The sequence below is a fragment of the Sus scrofa genome, chromosome 9 (genome assembly GCF_000003025.6).
Source record: "Sus scrofa isolate TJ Tabasco breed Duroc chromosome 9, Sscrofa11.1, whole genome shotgun sequence".
Classification (NCBI taxonomy): Eukaryota; Metazoa; Chordata; class Mammalia; order Artiodactyla; family Suidae; genus Sus; species Sus scrofa.
In genome coordinates, this window is record NC_010451.4 from 114411932 (window position 1) to 114428765 (window position 16834).

At 35.2% G+C, this 16834-nt stretch overlaps 1 protein-coding gene across 15 annotated transcripts in view; it reads left to right on the forward strand.

The window, feature by feature from the left end:
• The window catches only part of DNM3 (dynamin 3), a 542471-nt gene that overhangs the window by 149150 nt on the left and 376487 nt on the right, over positions 1-16834 (forward strand). For all 15 annotated transcript variants that reach the window (XM_021063640.1, XM_021063637.1, XM_021063646.1 and 12 more), the window contains exons 5-7: positions 12805-12903; positions 13547-13707; positions 16553-16695. In XM_021063640.1, coding sequence (XP_020919299.1) covers positions 12805-12903; positions 13547-13707; positions 16553-16695 — 403 coding nt within the window. The remainder of the gene's footprint in view (positions 1-12804; positions 12904-13546; positions 13708-16552; positions 16696-16834) is intronic.

A 16834-nucleotide genomic window follows, 5' to 3' on the forward strand; every position in this document is an offset into this window, starting at 1 on the left:
TCAACAGCTTGAGCTATCAGTTCAGGATTCCAAACAGTTTGCTGAGGGTTCTGGGTAGAATGTTATTGGTTATTGTCTGCAGTAAAACCCCCTGTAAGAGAAAGGTATGAGTGGGAAATATGTAATAGTCCCATGTCCACAACAGTGATGGAATCCTACTGGCATGCATTGTGAAGACGTCCTACCCTGCAGTGAAAGAAGTTTCTTAATTAAATCCTAAATGTGCTTTCTGGGAGGAAGTCCCTTGTCCACTGTCCATTGGTCTCTCAGGGCTCTACCTTCTGGGAGTTTCTTCCTTGCATTTTCCTCCATGACATATCTGAAGTGGAACTGAGGGATTATGATCTTCTCCAGAGATGCACAGCTTTCATAGCCTATTGTATGCTTGTAGAAACTTGGAGCCATAAAAGTTGTTTTAAGTCTCAAACTGTCAAAGACATTTTCAGGCCAGGCTTTTTGTTTCTTTGGGAATGCAATTTCTTAAAAAGAAAAAACTTATTACGGCTTAACTCTCTGCTTCTAGTTAATTCCATGTACAAATAATTACATAGAAGCTTTCTCCTAGACATAGATCTTAGATCTGTTTTGTTTGTTTGTCTCCTTGCCATGAGTCCTCTTCCCCCACCCCTCTTCTCTCTCTTTCACCTTGTGGTTACCTTGAGGCTACCTGGGTGAGGCTATAGGCTTGGGTAGGGTGGTATGCATTTTAAGTATAAAGTTTGATGAGATTTGACAAAAATATACATACATACAACTACCACCACAACTAAGATACAGAACATTTCTATCATCTACACAGGGTCCCTTGTATTCCTTTCCAGTCAGTCCTACGCTAGTCCCCCACTCCCGGCTCCAGGAAACCGCTGGTCTGCTTTTCATCACTCACTATACATTAGATTTGTCTTCAGAGTTTTATATAAAATGGAATCATACAGTAAGGACTCTTGGTGTCTAGCTTCTTCTGATCAGCATGTTTTTGAGATTCATCCATGCTGTTGCCTGTTTTAGTTTATTCTTTTAAATTGGTTAATAGTATTTCACTGTGTGCTGTGCCACATATTGTTGATTTGTTTACCTCTTGATGGAACTTTAGTTTTCTTTAATTTTGGCTGAGTACATATCAGGCTGCTACAAGTATTTATGTACAAGTTTTCTATGTTCATATGTTTTTATTCACTTGGGAAAATAGTTAAGAGTGGATTTGCTGGGTAAGCGCATGTTTAATATTTTTAAGAAACCACCAAGCTCTTCTCCAAAGTGATTGTACAACTTTTATTCCCAGCAGCAATATAGAAGTGCTTCATTTGCTCCACATGTTGGTATTGTTAGTTTTATTTTAACTGTAGTCATTGTAATGCCTATGTAGTGGTATTGATTTGCATTTCCCTGATGATTCATGATGCTAAACATCATTTCATGCCCTAATAGGCCATTTGTAAATTTTCTTTGGTGAGGTGTCTGTTCAATTCTTTTGTTTATGTTAAATTCTTCTTAATATTAAATTATGAAGTTTAAAAATTTCTGATGCAAATATTTTATGTAATGCAAATATTTTTCTCAGTCTATAGCTTACTGGTAAAATCCTTTCCATATCTTTTAAAGGGCAAGTTTTAATTTTGATGATGTACAATTTATTAATTTTAAAAATGTAATCTACATTTTTTATCTTAAGAAAGATTTGCCTAATCCAGATTTGCAAAGATTTTTGTCCTGTGTTTTCTTCTAGAAGTTTTGTAGTTTTAGCCTTAAATTTAGGTCTGTGATCCTTTTTTTGGTGTATTGTTTAAAATGAAGAAGGGTCAGAATTCATTATTTTCCATATGTATATACAATTATTTCAGCACCATTTATTTTGAACAGACTTTCCTTTCTCCATTGAATTACATTGACATCTTTGTCCAAAACCAGTTACTTGGGTGTAATCTATAATACTGGACTCTATTCTGTCCAGTTGATCTGTTTGTCTATTCTGTGTCAATATCACTGTCTTAATGACTGTAGCTTTATAATAAGCCCTGAGAGCAATTAATGCAAGTTTTATTCATTATTTCTTTCTTTATAATAGATACTTTGTATTTTCATTGGAATTTTTTAAATCAGCTTGTTAGTTTCTACAAAAAAAAACTTACTGGGACTTTGTCTACAATTACATCAAATCTATAGCTTTTGCTGTCTGATATGCTAGCCAGTAGCCATATGTGGCTATTAAAGTTAAAATTAACTAAAACCAAAAAAATTAATTCCTCAGTCATGCCTCACTTACAGTGCTTAATAACTACAAGTTACTTATTGCCTTTGTATTGGAAAGCTCACATATCAGACATTTACATTATTGTAGTAACTTCTGTTGAACAGTGTTGCTATGGACCAATTTGCAGAGAACTGACTTAATAGCATTGAATGCCTCGGTCAATGAACATTTTTTTTTTTCCATTTATTTAGGTCTTCTTTATGGTGTATTATAGTTTTCAGCGGACATGTCTTGCATGTATTTTATCAAACTTATGCTTATGCATTTTATGATTTGGGATGTTCTTGTAAATAGTTAAATTTTTTTGCCTTTCCAATTTTTTACTGCCAGTATATATATACGTACAATTTATTTTTGTATTTTGACCTTATATTCTGTGATCTCAAACCACTTATTAATTCTGATAGCCTTATATTCTGTGGTCTCAATCCACTTTTTAACTATGATAGCCTTTCGTAGAGTCTTTAAAATATTCTACATGTATACTCTTGTTCTTTGAGAGTAAAGACAGTTCTGTTCTTTTCTTTGTAACCTTATGCATTTGAATTGTTATTCTTGCTTTGTTTAACTGGCTAGAACCTTTAGTATAATATTGAATTGAAGAGTGAGAGTAGATAATTTTATTGACCTTTTCAAATAATCAGCATTTGGTTTAATTGTTTATGTCTATTATCTGTATTCTATTTCATTTATTACTACTCTTATTTCCTTACTTCTACTTCCTTTGGGTTTAATATATTATTCTCTCTGTAGCTTCATAAGGTTGAAGCTTAGATCTTTTTAAAGCTTTCTTATTTGGTAATAGTAATATATTAAGCTATAAATTTTTATATTTTTTATTAAAGTATATTTGATTTACAGGATTGTGCCAATTTCTGCTATAAAGCAAGGTGACCCAGTCATTCACATGTATACCCACATACACAGTCCTTTTCTTATATTATCTTCCATCATGATCTATCCCAAAAGACTGGATATAGTTCCCTGTGTATATAGTTGGACCTCACTGCTTATCCATTCTAAATGCAGTAGTTTATATCTACTAACCCCCCAAATCCCAGTCCATCCCATTCCTTCCTCTTTCTCATTTGGCAACTATAAGCCTTTCCCTTAGGTCTGTGAGTTTCTGTTTTGTAGGGAAGTTCACTTGTGCTATATTTTAGATTCCACATATAAGTGATATCATATGGGTATAAATTTTCCTGTGAGTTCTTAATTAGCTATATACTATAAATTTTGATAAGTTGTACTTTTGTTTTATTTAATTTTAAGTATTTAAAAATTTCCTTGTGACTTCCTTTTTGACTCATGGTATTTTAGACATATGTTGTTCAGTTTCCTAATATTTTAGCATTTTCCAGGTAACTTTCTGATAGTAATTTTGGTATGATTTTATTCCTTGTAAATACTGAGATTTATTTGTTAGTACTACATATGGTCCATTTTGATGTATGACCAGTGTGCATTTGATAAGGCTATATTCTAATGTTATTATCTTCTTCTGTAGATGTCATATAGACATCTGTGCATATTCTTATTTGCTTATTACAGGCATAACTTGAAATATTGCAGATTTAGTTCTAGATCACTGCAACAAAACCAATATTTGAATAAAGCAAGTTATACAAGTTTTTTGGCCTCCTAGTGCATGTAAACGTTATGTTTATACTATAGTCTATTAAGTGTGCAGTGGCATTATGTCCAAAAAAAACTACATACTTTAAAAAATGCTTTATTGATAAAAATGCTAACAATCATCTGACAATGCAGGGTTGCCACAAACCTTCAATTTATTAAAAAGTACACTATATGCAAGGTACAATAAAAGCACAGTAAAATGAAGTATGTCTGTGTTTTCACATTTTATTTAATATCCTTGAATGTTTTCTGCATGTTTTTAATAGTTATTTTAATGTCATCTGTGAATTCAGAGTTTATAAATGAAATACTGTTAAACTGATTCACCACCCCTCCCCCATTTTATGGTCACATTTTCCTTCTTCTTTGTGTCTGGTGATTTTTGTTTGAATGCTGGATATTTTTAACTTTATTGAGTTCTGAGTTTTATTGTATTATTTTAGAATATATTGGACTTTTTTTTATCAGGTAGTTACATTACTTGCAGATCAGTTACATTTTTTGAACCTGATTTTTAGGTTTTTTTAAAAGGATGGGTCTGCAGTAACCTTTACTGAGGTTTGGCCCTTCTGGTATATAACTAAACAGGTCTCTTCATTGCAGCATGTGGGGACTTAATGACTCCCAGCTCCATGTGTGCTCTGGGAATTGTTTGGTTTAGAGCTCCCTGGCAGTTGTTTTTTTCCTAGCCTTGGGGGGTTTTACCTTAGGCATGCATGCATTCTGAGACTCAAGGAGACCTCTATGCACATTTGTAGAGCTCTTTCTATTCATAGCTCCCTTTTATCTGGTATGCTATACTATAAATCTGTGTTGGCCTCTTGAAATCCAATTTATGTCTCTTCAACTAAGCAGGACTGCTGGAATCTCTTTGAATTTTTCCTCCATGCATTGTAGTCCAGAAATTGCCTCTAAGTAGAAGCTGAATAATTGTATGACATATTTTGTTTCTCTTCTCTCAAGTATCGTAGTCCTATACAACCTGTTGTTTCATATCAGAAAACAATTACTTAATATATTTTATCAGTTTTATAGTTTACAGCTGAAAGGTGAGATGTATCTGAACTGTTACTCTTTTAAGCTAGAAAAAGAAATTACTGAGTTCCATTGCTTAACAGAAAATTCTTAGTGGACCTTTGTTTCTCAGTCCTTTTAATCTATTATTTTCTTGAGTTACAAGAACAATTAGCTTTTCAACCATTAGAAGACCCAGATTTCTAGTGTCTCTCTAGTCCTTTCTCTTTCTGCTCACACAATGATAAATTTCTTTTGTGAACTCGTCTCTTAAATACTTTGTTTAAGCAGCAAAGAACAATTAAGACAAACTAATATTCTATATTTTATTATAAACTAATATTTATAATCGCATTAGGCATTTAGCCTGCCTTACGTGGGATAGGTTTACATAATACACAGCTATTGAATAACATGAAACTTTCCAAGTTGCTATACTTGTTTCTTTGCTGCCTATCTTGCTAAGCTAGGTCTTCGTTATTGTAGTAGCTCTCTTCTTCTGAGTACCACTGTTTGTACTGATATACAGTAATAAATAGACTGAAATAATGTAATGATGCAAACAGAAGTGTCTATGTGGAGTGGATTTTCAGGGTAGTGTGGTGTTTCTTGTCTGTGACATAATTGGGATGGCCAGATACTTCTACTTGTCCCCCTCAAGGACTGAGGGATTTTGGTTAGATCCAGCAAGTAGAAGGTGAAAGAGCTAGCAAGAGAACATGTGGGAAATTATATAGACCAAACCTAAACATGGCACATGTCACTCTGCCCACATGCCACTGGCTAGAACTCAGTTATAGGCATTTTATAAGGGATATTATAACTCAGTTTTAAGGGAGATTTGGAAATATAGTTAAGCTTTGTGCCAAGGAAGAAGAAGAAAGTGGATTGAGGTGGAAAAAAACATGGAGATTTAAGTATACAGTGGTCCCGCTTATCCATGGGGGATACGTTCTAAGACCCCCAGTAGATGATGGAAACCATGGAAAGTACTAACACCTAAATATACTATATACTATGTTTTTTCCTATACGTACATATTTGAACTGTAAAACTAGCATGAATTTCTTTTTCCTTCACAATTTCATGGAAAAAAGATTGATACCATTGATCTTTGCAACCTTGGCATATTATTATTTTTCTTATTGAGAACTTTTGCCTTTTCATTTAAAGGAAGCACTTTACAGCTTCACTTTGGCATACCAAATTGCCAGCACCACTACTTTTGTGCTTTGGGGCTGTTACTAAGTGAAATAAGGGTTCACAAGCATTAAGATACTAATAACCAAGAGGGCTACTGGGTAACAAACAAGTGAGATAAGCTGGACAAAGGGATGATTCACATGGGCTGATGGGGCATGATGGTGGGAGATTTCATCATGTTACTCAGAACAGTACTCAGTTTAAAACTTATAAATTTTTTTTCTGGAATTTTTCATGTAATATTTTTGGACCACAGACTGGTGGTAAAAGTGAAACCACAAAAAAAGGGGGAAACTGCTGAATATGGACTTTTTCTCTTTTGTATTTTCATGCCTTAGTCTGTTTTGGAGCACAGATTCTCAGCGAAAGACCACTCTATATCTAAATTTTCTTATCTTTGAAGTAATTCTTTTTTCTTTCCTTCCCTTATCTCCTTTCTCCCTTTCTTCTGTTTCTCATCTCCCCTCCTTCTATAAATATTAAATCTTTCAAGTATTTGGGTAGATTCTGGGCCTGGATTGGTGAGCATGATAGAGTCTCTGCTTCCACAGCAACAGTAATTTTTGTGTTTTCTATTTTCTTAATATTTTACCTATCATCACATGCAATAACATTACCGGATGACTCCTAAAGTGAAAACTGTTATTCAGAATTGTTGGGAGTAACAAGAAAATAATGTTAATGGAAAACTTATAGGAAAAAAAGATGAAACTATTCCCATTCATCACTGATTGCTTTCAGAAATAAAATATTCCACAATCTTTGCCAAACAGAAAGAACAACATTTACTTCAACTCCCCACTCCCCCAAATCCCACCAAAATCCAAAGCAAAAAAAAAAGCATTAACTGAAGGACATCTAATTTCCTAAGTCTGTTTTTAATTTTACTGTATACATGTTTACAGTAACTTTTCATTGATTTTGTTTTTCATTGCTGTTGTTTCAGTGTACACAGCGTTCCAGATTACTTTTCTGGCAACTGCTAATGTGGTTCGTGGCTTGGTTTTGTCCCATTTCTTAATTAGATGAAATAACACACTACTTATAATTTAGTTGCGTATATAAATGGAAGAAACAGCAATGTTCTTATAGGAAAATCACTGTGTTGACAACAAACCTAGGTAACATGGTAGAATGGCATCATATTTCTTTTTTTGGAATTTGTTATTTCAATTCCTGTCTAAACCTAAGAAAAATAAGTATGCTTTTTAAACTCATTATTCTTTGATAAATAAACATTTATTGAGTTCCCACGCTGTGTTTGGTTACCTATATTAATTGCTTGAAAAATGTAGATTAGATGTTGTCCTAATTCCTGAAGAGATTGTGACTTAGTGGGTAAGACAGGCAAATAAGCAGATTCCTAGTGTCATATAAGAAATGTGATTTCACTGTACACAGAGAGCTTTCAAGGTGTAGAGAAAAGGTTTCAAACTTAGACTTGTGGGAGCCTGATTAAGGACATGCAGGAAAGGTCTTTAAGGTATTTCAAAGGATGAGTAGGAGATGACTGAAAAGAGAAGAATAATTGGAGCTGAGGGGGATAGCGTTATGAAGGTGAAGAGGCAAGAATGCATAAACACATGGAGAATTGCAACTCGTTGAGTGTGACAAGAGTTTAGGCTTGGAATAGAGTTGGGAGGAAGTGGTGGGAAACAAAATTGGTAAGATCACAACCTTCATTTATTGAGTGGCTTTTTATGTACCAAGAACTTTCCATGCATTATGTTATTTAATTTTCTTTAATTAATAGATTTTATTTTTTAGAGCAATTTTACAGGTTCACAGGAAGACTGAGCAGAAGGTGCAGAGTTCCCATGTATGTCTTGTCCCCACACATGCATAAACTTTCCAGTTACCAATATTTCCCACCAGACTAGTGCGCTTCCTACGGTTGACACATTATCATCACTTAGCGCTCATAGTTGATGTTAGGGTTCACTTTTGGTGGTATACACTCTGAGTTTGGACAAATGTATAATGACGTGTATCCATCACTGTAATATCACACAGAGTAGTTTTCACTGCCATGAAAAATATCTGTGCTCCACCTTTTCATCCCTGCCTCCCCTAACTCCAGCAACCACTGATTTTTTTTTTTATTGTCTCCACAGTTTTGCTTTCCCAGCAGGTCGTATAGTTGGAATCATACACCATATAGCGTTTTTACATTGTTGTCTTTCACTTAGTAACATGAATTTAAGGCTGTTTAAATTTTTCATGACTTTTAGTAAGAACTTTCTGTCCCTTGCTCACTTCTTCCAGCTCTGGATTACTGATTTCTAAAGACTACCACTCTTTACCTTTTTAACTTTCTTTTGATATTTCTCTCCATATTTAAGGATTTGGCTGTCTTATATTCCTCTCCCATGCCCATACCTCCCCAATTCTACTAATATATTTTGGCAAATGAATATTATGATTCTGAAAATATTCACAACGGAGTACAGATGTGTTAAATTATGATTAAATTTCCTTTCTTGCATGATACTGCTTGTTTTTGAAGTCGATAGTTTTTTTTTTTTGCATAGTATTCTATATATCTATCTATGTGTTTCCAATCTCTCCTACAGAAGTTTGAATCTCTTAATACTTTCAGAAACATTGGGCTTCAGAATATTCTTTCATTTTCTTTCTTTTTTTTTCTTGACGAGGGAATATGTCTCTTCAATAATCTTTATTCTCTTATTCTGATAGATTTTGATTGCTCTCCTGGCCTTATTCTGGGATCAACAATATCCTGAAAATTCCCATATTTTTCTGGCTATATTGGATTTCTTGCTTCCTGGATTTCATACCTACTCTTTGTTAGTTTATTCCCAGGTTTGGTGTGACACATCCTTTAGAAGTTTCAATAAATAAGTAAAAAGGAGAAAGGGAAGTAAATATTTTGAGATTTTTGCATGTATGAAAATATCCTTTTCTATTGTCCTGTTTTTGCTAGTTTGGAATTGTAGGCTAATCTTTCTCTTGGAATTTTGAAAACATTGCTCTGCTGGTTTTTAGTTTACAGTTTGCTGCTAGAAAGACTGATGCTATAATGATTGGCAAACTTTTTAAAAGAATAGCTTTCTTTTTTGGAGTTCCCATTATGGCGCAGTGGAAATGAATCCATCTAGTATACAGGCTGGATCCCTAGCCTCACTTAGTGCGTTAAGGATCTGCATTGCTGTGGCTGTGGTGTAGGCCGGCAGCTATAACTCCGATTCGAACCCTAGCCTGGGTACTTCCATTTGCTGCAGGTGTGGCCCTTAAAAAAAAAAAAAAGAAAGAAAGAAAGAAGAGAATAACTTTCTTTTTTAACTTCTTTGGGAGTTTTTTAGGATATTATATCTGTTCCCAGTGTTATGACTCTTATACTGATGTGACATGTTGTATTGTTTGTATGTGTGAGTGTGTTTCATGTTGTGTCGGGCACTTGATGGATTCATTCAGTCCCTAAATTAACCTTTCACTTATAGGACATTTAATTGACTAGTATGTCCCCAAACACCCCCCAAATCTTTCTGCTTAGTGTTTTCTCTCTTATTGGAATACCGATTATTCAGATATCGGGTCTTCTGGATCATTTCTCTAGGTTAAAAAAATTTTTTCCTTTCCTATTATTTACACTTTTTCTTTTGTTTTCTGGAAGGGCTCCTAACTTTGCACTCCAACATTTTTGTTTTTGCACTCATGTTCTTAATTACTGAGAGTTCTTTTTGTTGGCAGATTTCCTTTTATGACATTCTATTTTTGTTTCATAAATGAGAAGACCTCTTCTTTCTCTCTGAGAATATTAATAAAAATAATAGAGTTTTCTTCATATTTTGTATTATCTTTGTCTTCTTCAAGTTCTGTTTTATAATGTTTGTTTGTTTTGGTCTCATTAGAGAGTTTCCTTGGCTCTCTCTTCATATTTAAAGGTGAAATATTATCAGGTGGTTGGAAGTTCTTTGTGAGTATGCTTGAATTATCGAATGATAGACTTCACAGCAGGATGATTTATTGGGCTGTTTTAATTGTTCATCTGAATATCAATATCTGTGTTTTTCTCTTGTAATGGTTAACTTCCTCACATCATTGGTCCAATCTCTTGCTTGCAGTGGTTAAAGTCTGACAGCCATCTCTTTTTTGAAGTCAAATTAGGAAACTGGACTGGGAAGGGGGTCCTGCCATTATTTACTATGTGGAGTTTTACTTAACCACTCTCTTTTAATACCTGATACCCCCTAACCGGGCCAGGTACCCATGAGTTCAGAGTTTTTCTGGTTCAATATTTCCAGAGAGTAAACTTGTACTGTCCTGCCAGAATGGACCAGGGCAGCTCCTTGCTATGTTTTCCATGGAAATTTGACGGAATTTCCGCCCAGTGCTTCTATTTTCAGATTCAACTGCCACCACCACTCTCCAGTGTTTTCAGAGCTATTGGTCTCCTAGGTTTTTTTTTTTTTTTTTCCTCATTTTTTCAAAGTTTTATTGAAGTATATTTAATTTACAGTGTTGTGATAATTTCTGCTATATAGCAGTGATTCAATTATACACATACACACATCCATTCCTTTTCAGATGTGATTGTGGTGTATGGAATGACTGTGCTGACAAGGTTCTGCTCTATAGATACATAGCATGGGGAACTCTACCAAATATTCTATGATGATCTATGTAAGAAAAAGGTCCCCTAGGTCTTGAATCTTTTTGAGATGCTGTGATGTAAATTATTCAGCTTTTGGGCTTCCCCTATTGTTAGCTTTTTTGGGTATAGTTTTCCTCTGATCTGTTAAGTGAGTTAACAGTCATCCTGCTGGGTTTCCAGCTTCAAAAATTTTCTACATTCCTCTCCCATTTTCTTCAGTCTCCTTGGTTTAAGCTTTTTAAATTGTAAAAAATTATTTTTACTCTGGAAAGCAGTATATTGGTTAAAAGCAAGGACTCTGGAACTAGACTGCACAGATCCACTTCTTGTATGACACTGGGAAAGTTATTTAATCTCTCTCTGCCTTAGTTTCCTCATCTTAAAAAATTAGTAGTTGGAATACTTTTTAGGGTTAAATTACTTAAGACATGTAAAGCATTTAAAAACCACAGCTGGTGGAGTTCTCTTGTGGCTCAGCAGGTTAAGAACCCAACATAGTGTCCGTGAGGGTTCTGGACTCACTCAGTGGGTTAAGAATCCCGGGTTGCCACAGTCTGCAGTGTAGGTCACAGATGTGGCTTGGATTTGGTGTTGCTGTAGCTGTGGCATAGGGTGGCAGCTGCAGCTCTCATCAACCCCTAGCCTGGGAACTTCCATGTCCTGCAAGGTGCAGCTATAAAAAGAAAAAAATGAAATAAAACCATAGCTGGTGTAATAAATATTAGCCATTATTATTCAGGTGGTCTCAGGTAAAAGATAAAGGCTTGTTTTGAATTAACCATGTTTAATTGGAAATTCAAAGAAAGGCACTTAAAAAGATGAAGGTAAAAACGGTTCATTTTTTTTTTTTTTCTAATGATGGAAGCAAAGAACAAATACAATATACCTGAAAGCTACATAAAACGTTTAGGTTTTTATGTTATTTTATTACCTTGGAGATTGTGATTTCCAACCATTTTATTTTACAGATGAGGAAAACTGAGACCCATAGAGTTAAGTGACTTGCCTTGAAACTAGAATCCAAGGTTCAGAATTCCTAGTTCAGTCTTCTTTCTATTAAGTCGTATTTCCTTTTCTAAGGAACAGTGAGTGAATGCTGTGAGACTTGTGATTTGATTTTTGGTAATGCCAGTATCCTATACCTAATTTTTTAATTTATTTATTTTTTTACCTCAAGTGCTCAAAATTGGGTCAATAATAAGCTTTGGTTTATGACACAGCCTCATCAATGGTCCATATGTGGTCTATTTTGGGATTTATTTGTTTTAAATAATGGAATATATAAAAATTAAAACATCATCCATATTGTGTGCAATCCTTGGGAGGAAAATTTAAATGTGTAATTTCCACATGTGTGTGATACAAAAATAAACTCATACATTTAAAAGTATTTTGGTGGTGCAGTTATTTTTTTCAACTGAAGTATAGTTGATTTACAGTGTTCTATTAATTTCTGCTGTACAGCAAAGTGATTCATCCATCTATGCACACACATACATATGCATGTACATACATATACGCATTTTAAAAAATATTCTTTTCCATTATGGTTTATCACAGGATATTGAATATAGTTCCCTGTGCTATATTGTTGTTATCCACTCTCTATATAAATTTTTGCATCTGCTAACTACAAACTCTTACTCCATCCCTCTTCCTTCTTCCCTCCCCCTTGGCAACCATAAGTCTGTTTTCTATGCCTGTGAGTCTGTTTCTGCTACATGGATAAGTTCATTTGTGTTGTATTTTAGATTCTACATGTAAGTAACATCATATAGTATTTGTCTTTCTCTTTCTGACTTACTTCACTTAGTGTGATAATCTCTAGTTCTATCCATAACTATTTGTATTTTCTGTCTTAAATCAAAAGTTATCTTATGGATGGGTGATTTTGCAACTCTTTGCTTCATCCTGTTAAAATTCACCAGACTGGAGTAGCAGTGAATTGGAAGACAAAGTAAGATGGAGAGGGACAGGAAAAGGACCAGGAATATGAGTTCTTTGCAGTAGCATTGAGATATGTATCTCTGAAATTTGTTAGTCTTATGCAAATTATGTAATGTTGGATTTGTTTGTGATGTAGGTCTAAGAACCATTGGCGTCATCACTAAACTGGATCTTATGGATGAAGGAACAGATGCTCGGGATGTTCTAGAGAACAAGCTGCTGCCGCTCCGCAGGGGTAATGTACTGTGTCCTATATGGGACTTCCTTTGATGATGTGGCAGAGAAACAACTGGGAAAGCAATGGGAGGCTGGGTTTTAATGCCTCCACAGTTGTGAGGAATGGATTTATGATTAGCTATACAGTTTAACCATGCATTTAGTTAACCATTTAACATTAGTTATGCATTTCTACCACAGAATGGCACAGTGTTCCCAGATGACATATTAAAAATTACCCAAAGGGAGAACTATTCCTTAAAATAATAGGAGTAAAAGAACAGGAAAAGGAAGGGGTTTGACGGGAGGGTATAAATATTCATCATAGACTGCATGAATGTATAGTGTTCTGTTTTAAGTCTGACTTATTTACTTTTCCTGCTATATGACAAAACTGCTTAGAGATTTACTCTGTTTAAATGCACACACCTTTTAAGGGTAAAGGACAATATTTTGTTAATGCTGAAAAAATCTACATTAGCCATGTCAGATGGCCTTTGTTAAACACTGATGTTTCAAATTGAGTTTTGTAAAGGGATCCATTTCCCAGGCCCTAAATTAATTTTGATTTTCTTATTTAGACTTTAAAATTTCCCCAGAATAAGAAACCAATTTCCCTAGAAATGATGTCCCAAACTCCATTCGTGTGTGTTTTGTTTTAGGTTACATTGGGGTGGTAAACAGAAGCCAGAAGGACATAGATGGGAAGAAGGACATAAAGGCTGCCATGTTGGCAGAAAGGAAATTTTTTCTCTCACACCCGGCTTATAGGCATATTGCTGATCGGATGGGGACCCCACACCTGCAGAAGGTCCTTAATCAGGTAAAAACAGTTTTTAAGCAACAAGAACAATAATAAGATACACAAGCTCCAAATAAAATGTTGGAGTTAATATTTCTTATTTTTATATTCTCTTTTTCTGAAATAAGACATTTAGCTTAAATGATATAAACTAAAAATATGACTATGAATACTTAGATCCACACAGTTACTATTATAAGTAATCAGAATCCACCTTAATATTATTGAAAGAACAGTGTTCAAAACAGAAGTGCAGAAATATGTGTACATTTTAGCATATGTTTACTTATAATATGTAGCTGCTTTAAGGAATCAAACATGTTTTAGAGACGGAACATGCAAGAACCATGATATTCTCTCAATATATTCGGTACTGGTAAACTCTTCTTAGATTACTGTTTTCATGCCTATGTTGGCATAAAAAAATATGAATAAACTTTAAAAAAGTGAAAAATCACTAATATGATTAGAAAGATAAAGTTAGAAACAAATTCAGTTATGAATACTGGAAAAGTAGAAAAGATATGATTGACTATTTGGTTACTACAGGTGACCCCTAAAATATGATATAATTGATTCTGATTGACTGAAAATTGAATAAATGTTAAACTGAAGATCTTTCATTTCCTGGATAATCATTTTCTCTTTATTGCTTCAAGGATCTTCATACTGTTTTTGAAGTTAGAATAATTTCATTGCTAGTTTAATGTGTACCGACACCTCTGACCCTGAGGGATTGTTATTATGACAAAAACTGGAAAAGATCATGGCATTTTTGACTAATTGAAAGGAATGTTATTATGGCTGGAGGGCAGAGAGTGGGGGAATGTGTTATAACATATGAAGTTGGAGATGCAGGCAGCGGCCGTGTCCTGCAGCATTTGCAGGCTCTTATCCTAAGAGCAATGGGGAGTCAGTTATTCAAGGAATCTAAGAAGATAAGAATCTAGGCATATCTACGGGTTAAAGATTATGGTGTTAGCAGATACTAAGATCAAGAGTAGACTTGAGAAGACTACTTAGGAGTCACAATGAGAATTGATGGAAGCTTGGTCTTAAGGCCAGTAGAGATGAAAAAAAAAAAAAAAGATTTGAGGAATGTTTAGGAAAATTGAGAACTTGCTGTAAGATTAGCTCTGGTAGGTGATGGAGAGGTAATGTCAAGGATAACTCCTAAGTTCCCACATTGTTATGAAGTCACCAAGATGGAAAACCCTGAAGGGAATATTATGTGCTTGATTTCAGATATGCTGAGGTTGAGATGTTGTTGACACTTCCAAGAGGAGAAGTCAGGGAGGTGATCTAACACATACATCCAACAGCAAAGCAGAAGAAATCTGGTCTTTGGATAACATGTTTGCAGCCATGGGTGTTTGATATTTATTGAAACCATGGATGGAATAAGATTGCCTTAGTAGAGAACAGGCAGTGAGCAAAGAAGAGGTGTAGGACCCAGATTCGAGGAATATCAATATTTACAGATATTGTGGAGGAGGACAGTTTGGCAAAGGAGATAGAGAAGGTAAGTTCAGAAAAGTTAGGAGAAAAATGAGAGGAGCCAGACTTCTGAAAGCCGAGGAAAGAAGTGTTGTAGAAAGCCAAGGGTGGTCTGTGGTATGATTCAGCTATTGAGATATATGAGAAACAAACGGAAACCAAGCGTTTTGATTATTTACCACTCACATGGCAGTCAGCTGGCTGCTGGTTTCTTGTGGTTACTGTTACTCTGAGATTTGGGGGTCTGTGTCTGTGGCATTGCCACTGGGAATACCATTGTCTCCTTTCTTTTGTTTTCTGCTTCAGAGCTGTAATAGCAGCATATGCCAGGGAAAAATGTGATAAAATGGCAAGGATAAAATATAGGTATGAACTACTGACAAAAAATTAGATTTCTTGAATAGATATATCCAGGTAACCTCAGATAAACATAAAAATGATTTAAAATCGTTCTTCAGTCAGTCTGAGTCTGTTTACTATTACCCTGACTTTTTTTCTTTTTCCTGCATTTTTTCCAAAGTTTGCATTCTCTTCTTCTCTTGATTCTGAATTTATTCCTTAAGCAGTTCAAGCAGATGATCTTTTTTTCCCCCTCCTTTTAATTTAGACTGTTCTTTAATTGCTTTGTAATAATACACAGAACATCAGGCAGAGAGCTAACCAGTCTGGGTTTATAGTCCTCCCTTTGTTCTTAGCTAATCGTGTATTGTTAGAAAATCACTTAGAGAATTTTTCATCAGATTGAGCTTGAGGTGCCAGTGGATGATCTCGGTGGAAATGCCAAGGTGATGGTTAGTTAGGAGACAATCAGCAGTAAAGCTTTTTGTGTGGTACCTGAGGAAGGTGTAAGTCAGTACCAACCACAGTTGGACTGGGGCCTAATGGTGGAAGGGAGAGGAAACACCTGCCTGAGTTACAGAACAGAGAGGAAGTTAAGAGCTGACAGGTAACTGAGCTTCACCAGTGGTGAGAGAACTCCGGCAGCACCCGTAACTTGCCACTTCTTTCATTCACACCACACTCTAACTAAAGGTTCCTTTTGACAAGGTAGCTGATCTGATAAATCAATCCATGCTAAGGTGTTATTAGGTAGCCTAGTTGGTGACATGAGCTACCTTTTAACAGGGTATCCCAGACATAAAGATATAACCCAAGCAGGTGACTTTAGCTGAAGGAATTTTGAACATCATAGGGCAGTGGAGGAGATGGTTGGAGCTACTTCTCACTGCCTACTTACACAATTGGTCTCGTATGTGCATATGGCCCCCAAAATTTTGAATGATCAGGAAAACAGTGAAGGCTGTTTCTGTCCTCTGAGTTAACCTGCGGTCTGTGATATGTGTGTATGATTTCATTTTGTTTTATTTAGCAACTTACCAACCACATCAGAGACACCCTGCCCAACTTCAGGAACAAACTGCAGGGACAGTTGCTGTCCATAGAACACGAAGTAGAAGCCTACAAAAACTTCAAGCCAGAAGACCCCACCAGGAAGACCAAAGCATTGCTTCAGTGAGTCACTTTTCTCTTCCCATCTTGAGCATTTTAAATTGATTTCTTCAGTTTGCTTTTTCCTTAGTCCATTTGTCATGCTGTTTTCTAGGTTTCATAGAAGCAGCAAGTAAAGTGTATGAAGCTTTGTGTATGCTTT